Source organism: Apodemus sylvaticus, chromosome 12, assembly GCF_947179515.1.
Source record: "Apodemus sylvaticus chromosome 12, mApoSyl1.1, whole genome shotgun sequence".
Taxonomy (NCBI): domain Eukaryota; kingdom Metazoa; phylum Chordata; class Mammalia; order Rodentia; family Muridae; genus Apodemus; species Apodemus sylvaticus.
Window position 1 is genome coordinate 89,317,108 of NC_067483.1, and position 23,397 is coordinate 89,340,504.

The 23,397-nt window shown below is 45.0% G+C and overlaps 1 protein-coding gene across 1 annotated transcript in view; it reads left to right on the top strand.

The window, feature by feature from the left end:
* Positions 1-23,397, top strand: part of Dnah14 (dynein axonemal heavy chain 14) — a 208,245-nt gene that overhangs the window by 149,375 nt on the left and 35,473 nt on the right. Inside the window, exons 58-69 of the mRNA XM_052201306.1 lie at positions 728-836; positions 2,021-2,146; positions 4,933-5,027; positions 8,094-8,253; positions 9,348-9,479; positions 9,850-9,945; positions 13,117-13,257; positions 14,958-15,173; positions 16,715-16,945; positions 17,340-17,461; positions 19,423-19,667; positions 22,927-23,348. Of these exons, the coding sequence (XP_052057266.1) occupies positions 728-836; positions 2,021-2,146; positions 4,933-5,027; positions 8,094-8,253; positions 9,348-9,479; positions 9,850-9,945; positions 13,117-13,257; positions 14,958-15,173; positions 16,715-16,945; positions 17,340-17,461; positions 19,423-19,667; positions 22,927-23,348 (2,095 nt within the window). The remainder of the gene's footprint in view (positions 1-727; positions 837-2,020; positions 2,147-4,932; positions 5,028-8,093; positions 8,254-9,347; positions 9,480-9,849; positions 9,946-13,116; positions 13,258-14,957; positions 15,174-16,714; positions 16,946-17,339; positions 17,462-19,422; positions 19,668-22,926; positions 23,349-23,397) is intronic.

The following is a 23,397-nucleotide window of genomic DNA, read 5'->3' on the forward strand; positions in this document are numbered from 1 at the left end:
AAGTTCAGACGTGAACCTTGCACTCCTGCTCCAGTGGAGGTGTCTACCTTCCAGGACATTTCCACAAGATTAAGATTTCTATTGTTCAAAAGTTAAATGGAGGAATAGGTAAATTGCCCAACTTCCCTCCAGAGCTGAGTCAAGAGGATTACCTTCCGCTCCTACATCTAGGATCTATGGCATCTCCTTTCCCTCTGAAAGACTATTGCCACCCACTCATGACCATGTACCTGCTGTCACTAAACCTTATGCCTACAGTGAGTCCATCTTCTTACCATATCCTGCCCCTTAACAAGTAAAGGTAATTCCTCCTGGTGCCTAGTTCTCTTTTTGTCATGAATTTTCTCAAGTGCTGTTTTACATTTTTAATTGATAGGGACATCTGATTTTCCTACTTTAGATTCCTAATATGTGGTGTGTTATGTGTCAGTTGACTTTCAAATCCTGAATTTGTCCTAAATCCCTAAAAATGCTTAAAAAAAATGTTGCTTCCTCACAATGTGTAATTCTCTATATGGTATTGAATTACATTTCCTGATACTCAGTATATTCTTGATGCAGGGTGAGCACCCCTAGTCTGACATCTAGTACTGGGAAGGCTGACATAGCCAGAGAGTTTGAGATTTTGGAGATTTCAGATTAGGGGTGCACAGCCAGGACACCCCACTTCTGGTACTAAGCTTCTCAGACAGGGGAAAGGTCAGCCTACTCTTTGTTTCCCCTTCAGGAATCGCTTCTACATGGGACTTTCCAAGATTCTGGAAGCAACAGCACTAGTCACAGACATGCAGGAAGAACTTTTGATTATTGGTCCTCAAATAGAACAAAAAGCAAAGGTATTTTAGTCTTAAATCTCTCCTGAAGGTTTTATAGTCCGATACAGAACCATGTTGGAAGGTCTTTGCTCTGCTACTAAAGATGAAGTCTAACTTGAGCTTTGCCACAGTATGGCTGTGTGACTGAAGAAACTACATTTTAACAATTAAATATGATCCTCATGTATAACTGTCTTAATCAAGCTTACTATTGCTTTGATGAAACACTATAACGAAAAACAACTTGGGGAGGAAAGGGTTCATCATCAAAGGAAGTTGAGAAAGTAACTCAAGGCAGGAACTCGAGGCAGGAACTGAAGCAGAGGCCATGGAGGACCACTGCTTACTGGTTTGCTCCTCATGGCTTGCTTAATACAACCAAAGACCACTGGTCAGTCCACCCGTGACACTGCCCACAGTGGACTGACATTCCCATTCAGACTTGTCTCCACGCCAGTCCTATGAAAGCATTTTCTGAATTAAAACTTGTTCTTCCCAGATGGCCCTATCTCCTATTAGTTGGTTGACATAAAATCCAACCAATACCATAACTATAGGTACTGAGGGAAAAAAGTGAAAAAAGAGTCTTTAGGTAATTTAAGTCCATCAGAAATCTGCTATGGTAATTTGCAGGCTGTCAATGATTTTAAAAGCCATTGCTTGTCTCATATGCATGTGTGTGCATGAACGTGTGTGTGTGTGTGTGTGTGTGTGTGTGTGTTTGTACGTGTTGCTAGAAATTAAAAGGCACTCTACCACAAGAGGTACACTCTTGTCATCTTTCTATACATATACTTCCCTTGTGGGGCCCCAGTTACACCTATGAGGGACCCTTTACATAGCTGTTTTCATCAGTCTGGGTGAATCGCCTGCATGTATGCATGTGCACCTGGTGCCTGGACAGGTCAGAAGAGAACATCAGATCCCTGGAACCGGAGTTACAGATGGTGAGCTACCATGTAGGTTCTAGGGATCAAACCTGGGTCCTCTGGAAGAGCAGCCAGTGCTCTGAACCACAGAGCCACCTCTCTAGCCCCTTGTCGTCTTTCTTGATGTGTAGGAAATCATCTTTATGGTAGCCATTCTAATTACTCTGTTACATATAATTCAAGCTAAATTTCTATGAATTCTATAGTTATTTGATTTCTGCTCTAAAGAAATTCTGTGTCAAAGTCCATTCTAAGAAGAACCATTTGATTTATTAGGAAAAAGAAATCTTGATGGAAAAGCTGCGGAAAGATTCACAAATAGTCGAAAAGGTTCAGGTGCTTGTGAAACAGGATGAGGAGATTGTGGCTGAACAAGTAAAAATTGTGGAAGAGTATGCTCAGGTAAGGTGGATTCCAGAGACTCCAAGCTGCCGGGGCTCTGAGCCGCGCAGGGAAAGGCAGCGGCCCAGGCAATAGCCCCTCCTTTTATCCCAGCAAACGTGGTTTCAGCCCCAGCTCCACACAGGAAGCTACGAAGGGAAAATAGAGAGTGCAGCCCCTGCCCCAGGAGGCTCACAGGCTGGGTTAGAGCTCTCGGAAACCTTGCTTCTGGGAGCAGCGTCCACTAGGAACTAGATGTTCTTAGATGTGTGCCTCTCCCAATGTTTACTTTCAAAACCCTCTGTTCACTTCTGCCCCCCCAACCCCCTCCAACCCCGTTACAATTCCAGCAGGAGCCAGCATGGTGTGTGAGATTGTTTGCTCAGCTCCAGTGGGCTTACTAGCCAATCCTTCTCAAAGAAGCAACCACATACATTGAAAGAAACTGATTTATTTACCAGTGATACCCACAAGCTGTACTCACTGGCTAATCTGCCAAGGCAGAAGTCAGTCCTAGCACAAGGCTTATTATGAAGCGAGCGTGAATGCAGATTTCAAGCTGTTCTTTGGTAACTTCAAAATGTTCCTTTTCGTTCTTTTTCGGACAGGGCCTCACTATGTGGGCCCCGCTGGCATAGAACAAGCTGGCCTTGAACTCATAGAGATCCACCTGCCTCTGCCTCTTCAGGGCTGGAATTAAAGAGATGTGCCCCCACACCTGGCTTGGCTGTCTTCTCAGAACCAATGAGCTCTCCATTGCTCTTCTGGTTGTTGTCTGAGAGGATCTCACCATGGGGCCCAGCTAGCTTGAATCTTGCTGTGTAAAGCAGGCTGGTCTCAAACTCAGGAGATCCACCAAACTCTGCCTTCCAAGTGCTAGCACTGAAGGAGCCAGCTACTGTGCTCAGCCCTTTGTGAGCATCAACAATCCCACGGCTAACAGAACCACTCCCCAAAGGGCATCCCTCACACTATGTTTAACAAGGCAGTCACGAGTGGGCATGCCCTCCCGGTCGGTCCATGGTGACCGAAGGCCATGATCTGGTGTGGTGAGGGCAGTGGGCCTCGCCATGCCCCCGGTATTATGAGGACGAGCAGGGGAGGGGGGAGTGGCGCACGTGCAGGTGTGAAGGAAGACCTGGGTGCATGTCTGCTGCAGTCGGCCTGTGTGCTCCAGGAAGGAAAATCTCCATGGCAGTGTTTGAAGGAAGGCTGTTTGCAGTATTTTTTTCTTTTTAATGTAAAAGATCAATGTTGGATGCTAGATCAAAAATCAGACGAAGAAAAGGATAGTGATAACAGGCTGAGCACAAGATGAAAATTGCCCAGGATTTTCTCTGGTTCTCAACAGAAAAGAACCAAAATGGGAAGCACCATGGCTGCCGCATCTATTCGACCTCCAGCCCAGTGTTCCTCCCAGGGACACCAGAGGAAACAATCAATGCTGTTTTTGAATGATTCTGCTGGTCGAAGTCATTATAGAAGATCCGTGGGACTGAACAACCATGGGCTAGGAACTTAGTGGGTTTGGGGAATTGCCTAATGGAGAGATTACATTCAAGGATGACTCTTTGATCAGATTACACTGTATGTGCGTCCAGGAGGCCACCATGAGATGAGCATAGACCATAACACAGAGCCTGCTGTCCGCCTCCTTCAACTCTTGTTTCTGTTTCTTGGTTTCAATTTTACGCTAGTCATCTCCTCATAAAGGGGTGATAGCAGCCACAGTCCCCTCCTCAAGATCCAGGCTCCAAATAGGAGAGTCCGAGCTGGCCCACAAATCACACCCTACTGAAGGACTCTGGCCTCGTCTGGACCATAGGCTCCTGCTAATCCTTGGTGATTGTGGCTAGATCCTGGTCACATGTACTGTGCCGACATCATTCACAGTCACATAGGATGAGTTCTGGGCCTCATCCCTAAACACTGGCATTTGCAGCAAATGGGAAGAACACATAGATGTTCACTCTAAATAGCAAATGTCAGTGACATGAAGTGGCTGGGCAAGTTTAGAATCCTCATCATTTTATTTTGACCACTTAACACAGCAAAGAGCCGTCAGGGCACTAAATCTTCAGTGTGATTCTTGGCATTGAACAGTCATTATAGCTTCTGTATTGTTCCGTAAGTTCACTGGGGCTAAAGCAGTTGAGGATTGGGAAGTTCACTTGCTGTTATAAACAGTTTTTGGAGCTGTGAGGATTCCCTAGGGTGTCACTGGGGTCTGCTCTGTGTACTGCCCCCACTGGGAGTGGGAGGTACTGCACCCTTGTGCTCTGTGTACTGCCCCCACTGGGAGTGGGAGGTACTGCACCCTTGTGCTCTGTGTACTGCCCCCACTGGGAGTGGGAGGTATTGCACCCTTGTGCTCTGTGTACTGCCCCCACTGGGAGTGGGAGGTATTGCACCCTTCAGTCTTGCCACCTATGTCCCAAACTTGGTGTCAGTGTGCAGTGTGGAGGGTGCCTTCTGCATGCTAGGAAGCAAAACCACTGAGCCACACCTCCCACCAGTGCTTCGATTTCAACCAAGAGTAAAATGTGTTTGTATGACATACCAACAAAACAAAACAACAACAAAAAAAAAAACATAAGGCAGTCATTCCGTGTCTCTGCGTCCCTTGCATGGATGGGAATCACCAGGGAGTGCATAATACACTGCATTTCATTTACAAAACACTGTCTATGACAGAAACCTGTGCACACATGGCTAATTCTTACTATAAAATTTTCCGATTGACCTTCCAACTTTAGATATGCAACTGTATTTGTCCATGTATAATTAGGATTGTTCCTTCATTGCAGAAAACTGCCAATGAGCTAAAAAGTGTGCTGCCTTCTTTAGACAAGGCAATTGTGGCCCTAAATGCCCTGGATAAAAGTGATATTTCTGAATTAAGGTGAGTAATTTTCTCTCTTTTGAGTTAAAAGTTCTCTAAATAGAATGTGTGGTAAAATCTGCATTCCAGTTTTATATGAATTAATTTGCACCCATTTGGTTCCTGTAAATTTTTCTTTATCTGTGGTATGTACTGCATGTTATTGGTTTTATGGCATGCCAGTGTTTTGTGGATCTTTAAGAAAGGAAAATTACTACCCAGCCGAAGTGTGAGCCATTTATGATAAACTAAATTGCCTTCACTGATATATAAAACTTTATACCCTAGAACAGGTCAAGTAAAGTATTATCCATGAAGTTCCAAAGTAAGAATATAATATTTATGCACCAACACTCATTTCAGGGTGAGGGCAGAGTTCTGGGGGTGGCTAGCAATCTGCCCCCCCACACACACACACACGCACGCACGCACACATGCACACACATACTGCAATGCTCACATGCACCTGCAGGGGGTGCTATGGGAGCTCTTCTCCCTGGTGTGTCTTTTCAGATAGTATCTTGGTGTGAAGAATGGGACTGAAAAGAAATATCCAAGAAAGCCTTGGAAGAACTGAAATATCATAGGGTACAAAGACTTTAATCTTTGATTCTGATTTGAGTCTTTGGGTAGGATATTTTAAATTTGAAGTTTCCTTCTTAAGAATGGAAATCTTCAAATACCCTATCTCTGAACACAGCAAGTATCCCATCATTCTTCTAAAGTAGTGTTTTAGGGGGCTACAGAGATGATGGTTCCGTGGTTAAGAGCATGGGCTACTCTCCCAGAGGACCCAGGTTCAGTTCCCAGCATACACATGGAGGCTCATAACCATCTGTAACTCCAGTTCCAGAGGACTTGACACCCTCCTTTGGCTCCCATGGGCACCAGGCTGTCATGTGGTACACAGGCATACATGTAGGCAAAGCATCCATGCTCATAGAATAAATGTTTGAAAAAAAATTTAGAGACAGTAGTGTTTTAACAAAAGATACAGGAGTACAGGGCAAGCCCACCATCATCTGCGTCTGCTGAACACATGCTGGGATCACGGACATGAGCTGTGATGCTCAGCCTCTCACGTGGGGGTCGGGAACCTAGACTAAAGTCCTTATGCTCACACGCGAACAGTTTACCAACCTAGCCATATCCCTGGCTCACCCCAAACTCACTGCATATATATAACTTAACTCTTAGTTTCACAGCAGCAGACCAGAGCATGTTACCACTCTTGAGTTTATCCACCCAAGACTGGCAGAGCAAACACACAGAGGGTGGGCAGCTCTGGGGTGAGACCAGGGCAAAGGAGTGGGCAGCCCGAGTGCCCTGGAAGTGTGCTCATTGCTCCTCAGGGAGTGCAGAAGACCAAGGTGGCTAGAGACAGGAGGGGGGCTGGGGAGAGGGAGTCAGGCAAGGGGAAACCGAGCCCCCAGAGAGCCTGCACCTTGCAACCTTCTTCCAGAAGGTCCTATTTAATTAACTGCTGTTCTAAAAGTTATTCCTGACAGAATAGCCTTAATTTCTTTTTATTAGTAGTTTAAAATATGTATTTGTTAGCCGGGTTATGGTGGCATATGCTTGTAATCCCAGCACTCTGGGAGGCAGAGGCAGGCGGATTTCTGAGTTCGAGGCCAGCCTGGTCTACAGAGTGAGTCCCAAGACAGCCAGGGCTACACAGAGAAACCCTGTCTCGAAAAAACCAAATCCAAAAAAAAAAAAAATGTATTTGTGGAGGGGGCAGGCAGGATGTGTGCACTTGAGTGGGTGCCTATGGGAGAGCAGAGCAGCACATCCCAGGAAGTTAGAGGTTACCCGTGAGCTACCCAGTGTGGGTTCTAGGAACATAACCTAAGTCCTCTGAGGGAGCAGCCCATGCTTTTGACCACCAAGCCATCTCTGAAGCTCCCCACACTCGCAGGCGCCATCTGCAGGCAGTGAAGCAGGAGGCTGGAGTCCTGGCACAGCCATCTTCTCCCCAGCTGCCCCTGAGTGTCCCCCTGTGCAGCCGGCTGGCAGAGGAGGGTCCCAGTCAGCTAACCCAGAGCAGCCTCACTGAAGGCACCAGTTCAGCAACAATTACTCTTGTGCTGGGAAGTCTCTCTCCTCTTCCTTGGAACCAGAACCGCTGTCCTTGCATCCTCTGCTTGTGCTGTATTGTTTGTAAAGATTCCCCCGTGTGATGTTAGCACCGTTAGGGCATAACAAAAAGTGGTTTGGCACGTTCCAGTGACGATCCTCTTATCCAAACTTTAAACACAGATCCCAAGCTAACCTTCCCCAGCGCTATTAGATCAGGACCTTCTGTGCTGGGATGAGGAGAGTAAAGGCATAAGATACTTATAAGGACAGTCAGAGACGATCCTTAAATCACAAGGACAGGGCTGACTTACAGTGTGCACATGCTTCTGCGGCGAGGTCATCAGTAAGCCAACTAGAAGAGCACAGGAAGTTCCTAACTTCAAGTGAGTCTGCATCGGGTACTTTCACAACAAAAAGAATTAGTCTCTAGCACTGATGGTTCTCAGCGTGAAATTTTATGCATTCGACCTTCCTAAGGCAAAGATGTCCATGTACTAAAAACACTAAATTTTGAAAAAAATAAACAAATATTAAAGTATCTCTCTGTTGACTGATACTCCTTATCAAAATAGTTGTTAAAATAAGTATGCATGTGTGGTCTCTCTGTATGTGAAATTCATGTATATATATTCACACACACACACACACACACACACACACATATATATATATATATATATATATATATATATATATATATATATATATATATATAGAGAGAGAGAGAGAGAGAGAGAGAGAGAGAATAAAAGCAGAGGGGGCTGCTTGAAGAAAGAGGGGCCAGTGGGAGGGGAGAAGAGAGGACATGGAAGTATATTGGAAATAAGTAAGAATGAAACGCAAACTATACAGGAAAATTTCATGATGAAACCCATTATTTTGTAGGCTGCATTAAACGTTTAATATAAATAAAGTCTAAACATTTGCGTATGTAATCTTCTGGGATTGCTTCCAGAGGGAATATGATTGTCATCTTGAAGCTGACTGGATGCTCACCCTGTCTTACAGAGTGTACACGCGCCCTCCCTACCTGGTTCTGACAGTCATGAACGCCGTGTGTATCCTTCTAGAAAAGAAGCCCAACTGGGCGACAGCCAAGCTGCTGCTTTCAGACACCAGCTTCCTAAAGCGACTGATTAACCTTGACAAGGACAGCATCCCAGATAAGGTACAGCGCAGACGGCTGGGGAGTGCGCATGCGCCATGACGCGCCACGTCCGTCCGTCTAGTTACAGACTATACAGTCAAGCAGAGGTGCTAAAGCAGGTTCTGAATTACCAGTAAAAATTAAAAATTGATTTAAAAATGAAATGTATTAGGCATGGAAGGCGGTAGTAGGAGTTAAAGGGGGGGCTGGCCGGATGGTGAAGGGGCGAAGGCGGCCCTCATCAGGCCTGGCAGCATGAGCTTCACCCCCAGATCCACATAAACAGAAGGAGAGAACAGAACGGCACTAAATATATACATAAATGAGATTCTAAAACAAGGGTGAGAGAGCAAAGCTAATGGTTTTCTCCCAGAAGTGTTCTGCTACCATCTTCATATTAAAACAGAGACAACAGGAAGTAATCGATCACAGTCATGGTACCAGCGAATCGTGGTGGTCTGTGCCATCGGGAAGCAGAGTCCCACCCTAGGAAGATGAAGTGATTGCCTGAGTCAATACTCACTGGTGAATTCATGGAACAGTTCACTCTCTAAAGAATAATTAACAAATACAGTCCCCTGTGGTTTCAGTACATCTGAAAAAATGGTTCTTATAAAGAAGTGACTAAATGCCTAGCAGCACTCAGAGTGATCAGAACAGATTAAAAGTGGCAGGCTGAGAGAACCACGTGTGTCTGAGTTATGAGGGAAAGTGGAGTTGGAGAAGGAGATACCTAGACAGAACGCGAGAAGGAATCCAAGTACGAGAAAGACATACCATGTATGGCTCAGAAAGGCAGGTGAGAAATTCCACACACTTAACTATAGATTAGTCAACAGGCCACTTGGGGATGGGCGTTGTCTCCTCACAGGAAAGCTCACTAAGCGATTCAGACCTCCTACACACGAAGTTTTCCTAAGCTCAAGTTCCTTTTAAACCTTAACAAAAGTCCCAACAGCAGCAACCATGACAGGTGTTCACTAGAAAGGCTCCCTAGTCTAGGGCCACTTTGAGCCCTCCTTGAAACTGTGTCTTTAACCAGAGCAGTGAAACTCGTCCTGGAAGGAAGAACTGACTCATTGTGAAGTACATCTCATGTGACACGTTCTCCCTAGATATTCATGAGGCTCAAGAAGATTTTAAATCTGCCTGATTTCAACCCCAACAAGATCGCTATGGTTTCTGTGGCCTGTTGCTCCATGTGCCAGTGGGTGATCGCGTTGAACAACTACCATGAAGTACAGAAGGTAGGTACACCTTGCTGCCTTAGTCTCTATTGTGGTGTGCAAGGAACCCGGCATAGTTCTGAAAGTCATTGGCCCTTAGCAGTGTTCAAGTGGACCTCGATAGTCCACTGATCAACATCACATATGCCTTTCCTGTCCCACGCTCATCCGCCTAGACTGAATGCTGCTTTTAAACTTTCTATGAAAACAATGGCACACTTCTATTTGTTCAATTTAGTATTTTGTCCATAACAAACTGCATCCCTTCCATGCATATATAAAGTTGCAGGAAAGTTTGTTTTAAAGACTGATACCTATATCTCTCAAGTATAAGACATTTTAAACCACAGGCCTAACTGTTTAAACCCTTGGGTGTTTTACTCTCGTGAAGGTGGTACGTCCTAAGCAGGCACAAGTGGCAGAGGCTCAGAACGTCCTTCAAATTGCAAAGCAAAGGTTGTTCGAAAAGCAAAGAGGATTACAACTGGTAAGATTTGGGAGTTTTAGTTATAATGTTCAAAGATCCATCCCTGCGACATAATCATTAACAGTCGTGGTAATGATCAGCATCACATAACGCCATTTCGCCAAATTTCTCTAGCTTCCATCTACAAAACCATGAGCCTGGATTCGTATACTCCTCTGCCCACTGCCTCTCTCCATTGATGGTTAATTCATTTAGTCATGCTCACTCCTCAGACAGCTAGAGCTGGGGCTAAATGGTGTCCTCACCTGACATTTGACACCTCCTGAGCAGATGCCGGACTGTCTAATTCCCATGGCAAACTCTCTTGTTAAAGTGTTGTGCCTCATCCTGGGCAGAGAGGACTGCATGGAGGGCGTGTGTCCACTCTCGGAGCTGCAAGGTTGGCAGTACACTGTTCACCCATCTGCTCATACACACACACACACACACACACATACACACACACACAGATGTATATAATATCCATCCACACTGCCACCTGTCCAGTGAGTCAGAAGCTGCCCAGAGGCCACAAGGACACTTACAACACACAGTAGGAGCTCAGTGCTCCAGCTCAGTGTATTTCTCAAGTGCAAATCCCATGCTCCTGCCTGAGCTATAGTTAACGCCACTGGTTTTACACTATTTTGGGAGTGGTTTTTGTTTGTTTGTTTGTTTGTTTGTTTGTTTTTGTTTTTTCAAGACAGGGTTTCTCTGTGTAACCCTGGCTGTCCTGGAACTCACTCTGTAGATCAGGCTGGCCTCAAACTCAGAAATTCTCCTGCCTCTGCCTCCCAAGGTGTGCACCACCACTGCCCACCAGATATTTTGTTAATAAAAGACTTTTGTGACAGTGACACCTTTTATGGGAATGTCCTGAAACATCGTTTCTTCCATTTCAAATATCTGCCTTTGTCCGTCTGGACTTGAATGTTGAAAATGCATCTGAAAATTCTAGAGAACTCTGGGAAATAGGTCTAAAACTTACTAGTTACCCACACCCTCATAGGAACATCCTTTAGGTAGTACAGTGCCTACCATATAACTAACTGTATGTTTAATTTCACGGACATGCCCCGTACTTTAAATAACTGGACATGAGTAGCAAGGGAAAACAGGAGACATGATCAAGCAAAGGCAATAGCTAACCGTCTAGGTGAGGGGCCGAAGCCGGCACCCATCGGTGCCCTTAGAGAGAGCCTGGGGTTTGTTCCCAGGTCTTACATCGGTTAGCTCCAGGGCATCTGATGCCCTCTTCTGGCCTCACCAGCTCCATGAGTGCGCACATACCTACACAACACACACATACACACACACACACTCACTTAAAAATTAGTCCTACCACAGACAGCTCATAATGGATATATTTTTGTAAAGTTTAGGTTCATACCTTTTTAAAAATAATATCTAAAAAATAAGGGGAAAAGTATATGGATCATAGTAAATACAATTCTTTATATATAATTTTATATATGTAACATATATACTTACATGTTACATAAGTTAGATAAATAATTTCACACTATATTTACAAAATCATATCTATATATATATTTACATTTATACACACACACCATATTCAAGATTTCATGCCACACACTGTGTGTTAGTGTTTTATCATTATTTCAGAAACCTGACAGACTCAAATGTATAAAGTCAAGACAAAAATGTTGGATTTCACTCTGACCTAGTCCATGGTCATTACTCGAATTACTCATTTGACCATGGTCCCTGCTGCTTTGGGCCTGTGTGGCACAGTACACCATGCTGGACCAGAGAGACCTGCTCACTTCATGGTGGCTAGAATGCAGCTTGGGGTATGTACTGGCTGGTTGTGTGTGTCAACTTGACACAGGCTGGAGTAATCACAAAGAAAGGAGCTTCAGTTGGGGAAGTGCCTCCATGAGATCCAGCTGTGGGCATTTTCTCAATTAGTGGTCAAGGTGGGGGAGGGCCCCTTGTGAGCAGTGCCACCCCTGGGCTGGTCGTCCTGGGTTCTATAAGAGAGCAGGCTGAGCAAGCCAGGGGAAGCAAGCTAGTAAGAAACATCCCTCCATGGCCTCTGCATCAGCTCCTGTTTCCTGACCTGCTTGAATTCCAGTCCTGACTTCCTTTGGTGATAAACAGCAATTTGGAACTGTAAGCTGTATAAACCCTTTCTTCGTGGTCATAATGTTTGTGCAGGAATAGAAACCCTAACTAAGACAGGGTGAAAAGAAACTGGGGGCTCCTTAGCAGGCATGCTGCCACGTGACTAACCTCCCTCCACAGGTCCCATCTGCCCAAGGTTCCTCACAGCTAACTGCTTTTACGACATGGGCCTGTGGGAAACATTCTGACATGGGCCTGTGGGGAACATTCCGTATTCAGACCACAACACCAGCAAAGCATGGTTTCTGTGGGTTTCTATGGGTAGGCTGCCTCAGGCTCAGTTCATCCCCTATCCTAACCCATCTATTCCTCAGGTCTGTGTAGTGTTAAATAATTATAAAAGGCCACTGCTCCACTCCTTCCAAATATCCGGTAAAGCATGACTCTTAAACTTGAATAGTTAACCAAATATCCCAATTACATAATGCCAATTTACAATGATAAAGTCTAACATCTGCAAAACACCAGAAATACATCTGAAGCCATCTGGATATCCCTGGCTCCCCCTCTGCTCTGCTAGTCTCATCCACGGAGCCCTCTCTCTCCCTCCTCCCCTCACTTCCCTTAGCTCCTCCTCCTCTCTCTCCTCCAATCACTGGCCTCTTACTGCCTCAATGTGAATGGATAGGAAATATCTTGCAACAGGTCTGCTCAGCATATTTGGAGTGGGGAAAGGTCAGCAGTTTTCTTTCTTTATGTGGAACAGTAATCCAGAGTGTGCTCTCTTGGTAGTTGACAATGCCCTTGAATTTATGACACTCCCTCCTGTAGCTGCTGAGCACAGGCTTGTATGTTGGTGCATCTGGTCTTATACGGCACCAAAAATTAGTCCTAGCTGCTCTCACACTGAGGTGAGCTTCCCACCGCCGAGCTACATGCCCAGGTCTTGGCAGAAGGCAAGCAGCATTCACAGCACTGCAGGGAGTAGGGTGGTTCATGCAGTCCACCTGGGGAGGCTTCCTAGGGAAGTGGTGCCTGCTAAGGCAAGAGAAGTGACAGACTACTCTTTCGTGACTGACACTGAGTGGGACTGTCTTTCAGATTGAAGAACACCTGCAGTTCTTGCACACATCCTACAGAGATATCGTTATGGAAAAGCATCAACTGGCAAATCGGAAAAAGCTGGCCACCAAGCGGCTCCAGTGCGCATCGGTCCTGCTGACCGTCCTGGAGGACGAGAAGGCAAGGCTTCCCTTGCCTTTCCATCCCCTCTCCTAGTCCTCGTGTGATTCAACAGACCCCAGCCAGAGCTTCACCTGGGGCTCCGTCACCCTCCCCTAGAGCTGCTCAGTACCCAACTGCCTACAAAGACCTGAAGAACATCTTACCTACAGTAAAACAAAGACCCACCTCCCCTGTCGCTAAGACAGCAGTGCGCCCTCAAAGTGTGTGGGTGTGGACAGAAGAGAGGGGCTTTCATTAGAAGGGGATATTATGAAATTCTCATGATAGCTCTGTTATAATTATTTAAAAGCATATATTGCGGAAGGCTCTCTAAGTACAGGGATGGCTTGTGATATAAATACATTGTGTCACATCAACCAAGGGAAACTGCCATCCTCAAATCCTGACTAGTGTCCCTAAGGGTCCAGTGGCTGCTGGGTGCTGGGGAGCACGATTCCGCTAACCAAGCTTTAGCCAGTGACCAAGCAAGTATGTGCATGATACACTCTGCCCTCCAGAGCCCTCCTCTGAACATGAAGTCAGTGGCATTCTTTGAAACTTTTAAAAGTTGTGTGTGTGTGTGTGTGTTCTGAGATAGGATCTCACTGTGTAGCCCCCCGCTGGCCTGGAATCAACTATAGAAGTCAGTGCTGGCCTTGAAATCACAATGATCCACCTGCCTCTCCGTATCATCATACCTGGCTCAGGGGGACAGTGAAGTGTTCAAGTAAGAATATCAAGATAAAGTGTCTGTGGGCAGTGGATACTCAGCAGAGGACTTGGGGAATGGTGGCGCATCTATAATAATGTAATGTGATTTTGCTTGCTTGCTAGTTTTGTGAGACAAGTTCTCATGACAGAGCCAAAGTTAGCCTTGACTTATCAGGATTGGTTTTCCTCTCAGAAAACAGTTCTCTGGCAGGGGACAGGGTAAGATTTTTGTAGTCTGTCTACTTCTGCTTTAAAGCTAACGGAATTCTTATTCTATCTGAATGAGATTTTTCTGGTCTCTATAAGAAATTAGCTTGCCAAGTGGTTCCAAGTGGTTTCAGGCAATATCCGACAGAACTCTTGAAAGTCATCTGCCGGCTCTGTCGCCCTCACTGGCCTGCACTTGAGGGCAGTGTTCCCTCGAGTGCTAAGTTTGCAGGTATGTGCCACCACGCCCATCCTGGCCAACTTTAAATGTTATTCACTTGAGAACGGTAATAGCAATGACAGATCCGACGTAGAGACCATTTGTTTTTAAAGTGTCTCATAGCATTGGTCCAGGGAGATGGCCCAGAGAGGCAAGATCCTGTATAAGTATGAAGAACTGAGTTTAGACCATCAGCACCCATGTAAAGGCATACCTGTACCCCAGGGCTGGAGGGAAGAAACAGGTAGGTCCTGGGGGCTTGCTGGTTAGCTGGGGCTTGCCAGTTAGCTGCGGCTTGCCGGTTAGCTGGGGCTTGCCGGGTAGCTGGGGCTTGCCGGGTAGCTGGTGTGTCCCAAGCCCTTGAGCTCCAGGTTCAATGAGGACAGGCCTGTCTCAATCATAATAGCGATGATAAAGAGTGGATCAGGCTAGGGAGACTGCTACATGCATGTCCACACGCACCCACACACATACACAGATGAGGAAGAGCATACACACACATGCACAAAAATACACTGCACATACACATAAATATATCATAGCACCAACTCAATGACACGAATCTTGTCTTGACACTCAGGTCCGATGGCAAGAAACGATCAATGAGATAGACAACAAGTTGAACGGCATCTGTGGCGACATCCTCCTCTCATCCGCCTGCCTCGCCTACCTCGGAGTCTTAACGCCAGAATTCCGCCAGCTAGTGATGCAGAAGTGGAAAGACTTCTGCACTCAGTCCAAAATCCTCATGTCATCCAATTTTTCCTTAATTGACGTGATGGCAGAAAAAAATGAGGTGGTAACATAATTCTCTTATCCAATTAAGCGGCCTCTGGTGGCGGTTGGGTTTGAGGGGGGTGTGTAGTCTTTTTTTGGCATCAACATTTTCCCTAAATTATTATGACAGCCTTTTATTTTTCCTTTTTCACTTACAGATCTAGCACCTCAGTTTCCTCCATCTATCCTGTTTTACATTCTCTAATAAGATTTGTAGAATATTCCTCCTATCACGATCCTACCAGTCTGTCGAAATGAATCTAGCCAGTTCCTCTCTCTAAAACTCCATGTATTATGAAATTTAGTGCCTTTTTTTTTTTGAATGGGTGCATTCTTAGCCATAACCAGAAGCACAGGCCTATATGCACCAATAGATATCTATTATCTATATAAGTCCTTTGGTGGTGTTTAACAAATTGAAAAGGAGAAATGGCTGATACCATTTAATCCTCGGCATATTAGATTGGCTCCTTCAGTATTATCTCTACACGCATGGACCTTTCAGTCCATGAGGTCTTGGGGGAAACACTGGCGTCTTCGTTTCATAATGAATAACCATCTAACCCCAAGCACACCATGATCACATTGGATGTGCATAGACTAAATGCTCCAGTCAACAGTCCAAAACCTTAAGAGCATAGAATAGTTTAGATCAAAGCACAGAACAGAAGCTGCATGTAATTTAGAAAGAACACATCTAAAACATCAGGATTGAGAATTTTTTTACAAAGGAGAAAACATTCCACAGATTACAAATAAAAGCGAAACAGCCTCTGAGGCCCAGAAAGGGGGAACTAAAGTTTAACAAGTTTCTTACTTTGAACTAAGGGATGGGTGTGATTCTCCAGAACTATGTTAAACAATTCTAAACTTGTACACTGATAATATGACTTCAGATATTAAGCAAACATTTCCTGAAAACTACAGAGAAAACAAATAAAGTAGTGAGGTGGTTTGAGTGGTGTCCCCTCCATGGGCCCATGTAGATAAATACTAGGTCCCTAGCTGGTGGCACTCTTTGGAAGCGCTCATTTGAGCAGCTGGAGGAAGCTCGCCTTTGAGAGTAAAAACATTCACCTACTTCCGCTTTGCTCTCTCCGCATGAGGCTTGTATCTGAAGAGATGAGCATTCAGCTTCCTGCTCCTGCCTTGCCTGATGCTTCAAGGCTCCTGTCTTAGTTAGGGTTTTAACTGTGAAGATGCCATGACCAAGGCAACTCTTATAAGGACAACATTTAATTGGGGCTGGCTTACAAGTTCGGAGGTTCAGCCCATTATCATCAAAGCGGGAGCATGGCAGCATCCAGGCAGGCATGGTGCAGGAAGAGCCGAAAGTTCTACCTGGAAGTGGGCCCCGCCTTTGTTTCTTTTCTGTTTCCACCATATCCTATATTACTCATCACAACAAAAATCCAACCTTTTTTAAATTGTTTGTTCCCTCTGTCCTTTTCAGGAATATTTGTCAAAAGCAATGATTGTGACACATCTTTCATGACCCTTTACTGGCCTTAAGGTTGGGCTGGAGCTTCTGAAGTGAAAACACCAGTGTTTCTATTTCAGATCCGCCGGTGGCATAATCAAGGGCTGCCTCTTGGCCAGCACTCGGCGGAAAATGCCATCTTGATGAAAAGTACGAAGCAGTGGCCCCTGATGATCGACCCCCACAAGCAAGCTCTCTACTGGATCCGCCAGATGGAAGGGTCCAGGCTGCAAGAGATTTCTGCTCAAGACAGCAATTACACCAAAAAACTTGCGTTTGCCATGCAGGCAGGAGATGCTGTCCTCCTGAAGGTATGTGGACTGTGTATAGAAAACTCCTGCTTTCTATAGCAAGTCATGTTATGATATGCAGTGAGCACAGAGACTGGAGGTTTCAAGTGTCCATGTCTTTGTTCAATAAATGCATACAGAATTGCATTTATACACGTGTACTATATATGTGAAATATATGTGTCCACATGTGCACATATGCACATATAGTTCACTATTTTTATGTATTGTGTATGTATTATATATGTGCACACATATGCACATAGTTTAGTTCTCTTATATGTCTTTCTCTGCTGGCATCAGCAATGTGTCTTTTTAACTTAAGATGATTGTGTGTGTGTGTGTGTGTGTGTGTGTGTGTGTGTGTGTGTGTATACACATGTACATGCATGTGTGTCTATTGTATTTTTTTCAGAATGTCCCTGAAACATTCCCTCCCAATTTGAGGGCAATGCTAAAGAAGGATATTTTCCAGAAAAGAGGGCAGTATTACATCAGAATTGACGATTCTGAGATCGAATACAATATGAAGTTCAGGTACTGTCCCTGAGACACAGCTAAACGTGTGTCTTCTTTTTCTAAGATAAGTAACACTGAAAGCCACAACTTCAGTCCTGGCAAACACAGTCCTGAGGGAGAAGGATAATTGTACCATGAACATTTCTTTTGGTTTTGTGGGTTGTGGCCGCCACCCACATTCAGAAAGAGAGTGGGTTTTATCAGTGTTGTCAGACCGTACCTGAAGGGAACTGTATCCCAGACCCGAGCTGAGCAGAAAGTCAGAGGCTGGACAGCCTGGGCCACTTAGCAAGGAGGTCTGATTTGATCCCCACAAACAACACAGATAGCATGGCACGATAAGCTTTGGCCACTTTAAGAATCAAAAATCCAGGGCTGACATGGTGGCTCAGTCAATAAGGTTTTGTCTGTGAGCGCATGACCATCTGGGTTTAGAACACGCATGTGTAAAGGGTGACATATCCTTGTAGCCCAGCACTGGGAAGGCAGAGACAAGACAATCCCTAAGGTCCAGTGGCCAGCCGTGCTCACCTTCTGAGAGATCCTGCCTCAGAAATAAGGTGGAGAGCATCTGAGGAAAATTACTTGAAGTCAGCCTCTAGCTTAGACAGACAGACAGACACACACACACACACACAAACACACACACATACACACACACCTAACAACACATATAAGCAAACATACAAAAATTCATATTTAATATTTGGAACAAGAAGAGATTTTGCCTAAGAGGGCAGAAAAATGGGGCTCCTTGGCAGCAACGGAGACCTCACTGCAGATGAAGAGTAATTGGAGTGCTGGGCTTCTCAACAGACAACAGCCACCAAAGCCACCAGGCGGGGACTTAGAGGTCCTTTGTCTCTCGAATTCCATGGGAAACAGCAAGGGTGATTTTTGGAAAGAAATGCACTCCAGGCTCCTAGGTGAGACATAAGAGAGGAAATCAAATGGAGATCCTGTGTAGCACGAGCAGGTCACAAGGCTGCGTCATCATCCCCGAGGGTCCTCATCTAGAGGCTCATCTGGGTCACCCACTCATCCCACCCACAGGGTGTTATCTTTAAGAAAGATAACAAGAAGAGCGAACAGTAACCAGTGCCCCTAAACACTTTTGATGTTTTGGTCTCTGGCCAGGACTGAAGTGTGGTTAGAATCTGGTCTCTGTTTAAGGACAAGAATCAGCTCTGCTCATTTTTGAGGTGTCCCTGTCCCTAGACTACCTGGCAGGCTTCTCTACCAGGAAGCCACTTCGCACTCTGCAACTTCACAAAGAGTTGTTGGAGGTGGCATTCAACATCCACAGAAACTTGGTTCCCAGGAGAGAAAAGCCTTTTGGGCTGTGTGAGGCCATTGCTTCTTCGTGGGCAGAAGCAGGAGAGTCACACAGCAACTGTGGCCAAGAATGGATGTCTTCCAGAGGGTGAGGAGAGGGTGAGGATTTAAAAGATGAGACTTGGGAACAGAACAAAACTCTCTCTGGCCATGCCCCGGCCTCAGCCTTACCTTTTAAAAGTAGAGAAGAGTGCACCCGTGTTTTAGTTAGTTGCTACGTAAACAAGGTAAGACCTAGAATCTCAGTCCTCACAGCTTCTCTAAGCCACCACCCTCTGCCCTCCCCTCTTCTGCCCTCCCCTCCGCCCAGGTGCTCTTCAGCCAGAGTCCAGAAAGTCCCAGAAGCTGACACCTCTTGACCCAAATTCCACTGTCTTATGCCCCCAGTATAGAAGCCATTCTTTACAATGATCTAGAGGCACCAAAACTCCTAGGACCATTTGCCTTTTCCCCTGCCTTAGATTAAATCCAGCAAGGATATATATAGTACAAACCAAGAGCATACACTGAGCTCCAAGATGAATAACACTACAAATGGATATTTTTCACTTCCAGGAAAAATACAGTTTGTAGTCCTTAAACATTTGGTTTCATTGTCTTCTTCTGCGAGCTCTTTGAATAACTAGTGTCCTTCTCCTTTTCAGGCTGTACTTATCTACGGAACTAGAGAACCCTCACTTCTTTCCATCTGTTTATAACTTTGTTACTATTATCAACTTCACGGTGACGTTCCAAGGCTTGCAAGACGAGCTCCTGTCTACAGTAGTAAGTCACGAAGTTCCTCATTTAGAAAATCAACGTGCCCGCTTACTGGAGAGTATTTCTCTTGATGCTATAACTCTGGAGGAGCTGGAGGATAAAACACTGACCTTACTCCAGAAAACAGAAGGTGAGGAAGGAAACGTAGTGCAATCAAGAGACTTGAAGTCAAGAAAAAAAAAAGTCATGAGTTTATTTTCTGGTTGGTACCAAAAATGCCGAGCCTCCATTAATACCAGATAACCAGTCAGAATGAGGGAGGCCCGCGCATTTCTGTGAGTCACAGCATGAACGTTGCAGGTCATCTTCCACCCTAACTCTGCTCACATCCGACCACCATCTTAGCCAGGCTGATTGCCCCCCTCCCACTGCTGGGCTCACTCACTACTTCACCCCTCAGGGCTGGGCTGCAGACACCAACCAACACAGTCACCAAGGGTTAACCCCAAAGGACCTTTCACAGAGAACAATTATGTTAAAATATGGTATTTATCACCACAGAAGTCAAAACTGTTTTCCTTTTGCTGGAAGAATATCTTAAGACTATCTTTTGTAGCAGTGAAAAATAAGTTTGTGCTAACTTCCTGGCTCACACTGGTATAACTGTGAGGAAGCCAAGCGGGACAAAGCACGGTCTGTCTGACCCTGAGCGGTATCTGTGTTTTAATTTGTGTCACATTAGGAGATGCAGTGTGTTTCTCAAATAAAGTAGTTCTCAGGGTTACATGTAGAGCTTGTCTATAAACTTATTGTACTTCTTTTCTCTTGTTTTGTTTTTTTTAATACAAATGTCCAGAGAGGCACCTGACCGACCTTGAATGTCACAGGCAGGTTCTGCCTTCTATTACTTTTTTGTTTGGCTTTTTAAGGAAAGATCTACGCAGTCCAGACTGGCTTCAAGGACGCATTACTCTGTCATAGCTCCTGAGTGCTGGAATTGGAGCCTGAGGACCCCCCCCCCATGTGGATTTACTTTTAATAGTCACCGTAATTAATTGATTACTTGTTGGTCTAGTCTAAAGGGGCATGGCCTGGAGTAAAAGTCTGGTGTTACCAGATCCTTTACCAAAATATCCTAAAAAACTAGGAAGCTGGAGAGATGACCCCAAAGTGAAGATCACTGCTGCTCTTCAGAGGACCTGGGTTTGGGTCCCAGCATCCACTTTGCAGCCCACAAGCATCTGTCAACTCAGTTCCGGGGATCTGATGCCCTCTTGTGGTGTTGATGCGTGCTGTACACAGACATATATGCAGGCAAAACATTCACATGTGTAAAATAAAAATAAATCTTTAAAAATTAAAAAACAAAAACTCATCAATAGTCGTAAGTATGGCTACAATCTTTGTGTCTCATAATATCATGTCAGAGCATCTCATTTATTTGTTTGATTGTTTTTTATGCTACAGATCCTTTGCCAATATATTATGGCTTCTGGTTTCATGTTTCTATGGTATTCTCGACTGTGCAAATGAGTGGATCTCTGTGTCCCATGCTTTCTCGGGGGATTGTTTCCTTCTGTTTTGTTTTATCCTACTGTGACATATTTATTTTTATTTTATTTCATTACATTTTATCTTATTATCCCTTAGAAGCCAGTTTGTTTTCTAATGAGAGACAGAAAGGGGTGTGCTCAGATGGAAGGGGGGTGAGGAGGATCTGGGAGGAGAAAAGGGGAGACTATAACCAGGATGTATTATATAAAAAAAATTTTCAAGAAAAGAAAAATTAAAACCTTGACAGGGTTTGAAGTACTGTCATACTGCAGTATATGCACAGGGTGCCAGTGGATCCAGCATTACGCAGAGGCCTGGGCACTGACATTCTATGAACCACTCCAAATGAAGCAAGTGAGAATAGGTTAATGCCCATCAGAGAAGAGAAGCACATACGTCTATTGTGCCTTGATAATTTCATGTTTGTACCCTGCAGGGCTTTCGTTCTATTAGAGTATTGAGATAAGTTTAGCTGCTAACATTTACTAAAAATTATTGTTAATAAAAAAATAATTCCTGCTGGGCAGTGGTGGTTGCACGCCCTTAATTCCAGCACGTGGGATGCAGAGGCAGGTGGATTTCTGACTTCAAGGCCAGCCTGGTCTACAGAGTGAGTTTCAGGGCTATACAGAGAAACCCTGTCTCAGAAAAAAAAATCCTTTTTTTTTTTTTTTTTTTTTTGTAATTACGTGTGTCTGAGGGGAGTGCGCAGATGCCTGCAGAGCCCAGGGAGGGAGAGGGAGATTTGAGCCAGGAACTGGGTATGAGTGCTGAAAACAGAATGGTGGTCCTCTTCAGGAGCGGTACACGCTCTGAATCCACGGCATCTCTCTAGCGCTCATAGCTGTTCTTTAAAAACTAAAAAGCCATGTGTGGTGACACATGCCTTTAATACCACCTCTTGGGAGACAGAGGCAATTTGGGTCTCCGTGAATTCAAGATAAGCCTAGTCTACATTGCAATATTAGTCTCAAAAAGAAGCAAAGGAAGGGAAGGAAGGGAAGGAAGGAAAGGAAGGAAGGAAGGAAGGAAGGAAAGGAAGGAAGGGAAGGAAGGAAGGAAGGAAGGAAGGAAGGAAGGAAGGAAGGAAGGAAGGAAGGAAGGAAGGAAGGAAGAAAAGTTTGTAATGAAAATCTGAGAGGTCCCTTGAAATAAGGAAGTAGGAAGAACTTCTCGGACTAATGTGCTGCTTGTTCAAGAGTGGTAATCTAGTAATACCTAAGGAATGATCCTCACTGGTCAAAAGAAAACCACAGAGTCTATTACAGAAAGTAATAGTATGCTGGCTGTGGTCTGGATTGCGGGTCTTATACATGCAGGTAAATTCTCCAACCACTGGGCTATGTCCCCAGCCTCTCTGTGTGTGTACTGTTTATGATGAAATTGTTACTATAATAAAAGTAGAATTCAGAAAGAGAGTTTTAAAAAAGGAGTGGGGAACCGGGCAGTAGTGGCACACACCTTTAATCCCAGCACTTGGGAGGCAGAGGCAGGCGGATTTCTGAGTTCGAGGCCAGCCTGGTCTACAGAGTGAGTTCTAGGACAGTCAGGGATATACACGGGATATACAGAGAAACCCTGTCTCGAAAAAAACAAACAAAAAAAAGGAGTGGGGAGTGGAGCCTGCATACTGCCAATCTTACTTCTTATAAACGTAATATGTTCATTTCAAAACTATCAGAGTAACTCTCCCCTGAAGTCCATGCCCACGATTGGCCCTGTCTTTTACTTTTTCCGAGCCCCTCTCTCTCTCCTAACCCTCGTGTTTCTTTAATGAAACTTCCAACTCAACAAAACTGACCAACAGCCGGCAGTGAAAACTTTCACAATACCCGGAGCAGGAAAGTTGCTATTTCAAGAGGTTTTCACTTAATTCATATTTTGCTCATTTTTAGGAAGTGTGTTAGATGATGAAGAGATTGTAGAAACCCTGAGAAAATCCAAAATGACTTCAAATGAGATTTCCAAACGCATCAAAGAAACGGAAAAGGCAGAAAGCAAAATTCAAGCCACCCGCAAGAACTACCTCCCCATCGCCACTAGGGGCGCCCTGCTTTACTTCGTGGTGGCCAGCCTCACGCAGGTGGAGTACATGTACCAGTTCTCCCTGGAGTGGCTCCGCCAGGTTTTTGTTTCCTCTACAGTTTCCAAAACCAAAGAAGAAAAGCATGATTGGAAGACAGATGAGGCTTCTCAGGAAAAAGCCGATGAGGTGTCCCTCACTCCCTCGGAGCAAGAGAGTCTGGAGAGTGAGAGAAGTCCCTTAGCCGAGAACATCAAAACTGCAATAGACACACTGACACGGAATGTGTTTAAGGTAAGCTGCCCTGTCACGGTGGGTTTTTCCAGCACTGCGTCTCAGGCTT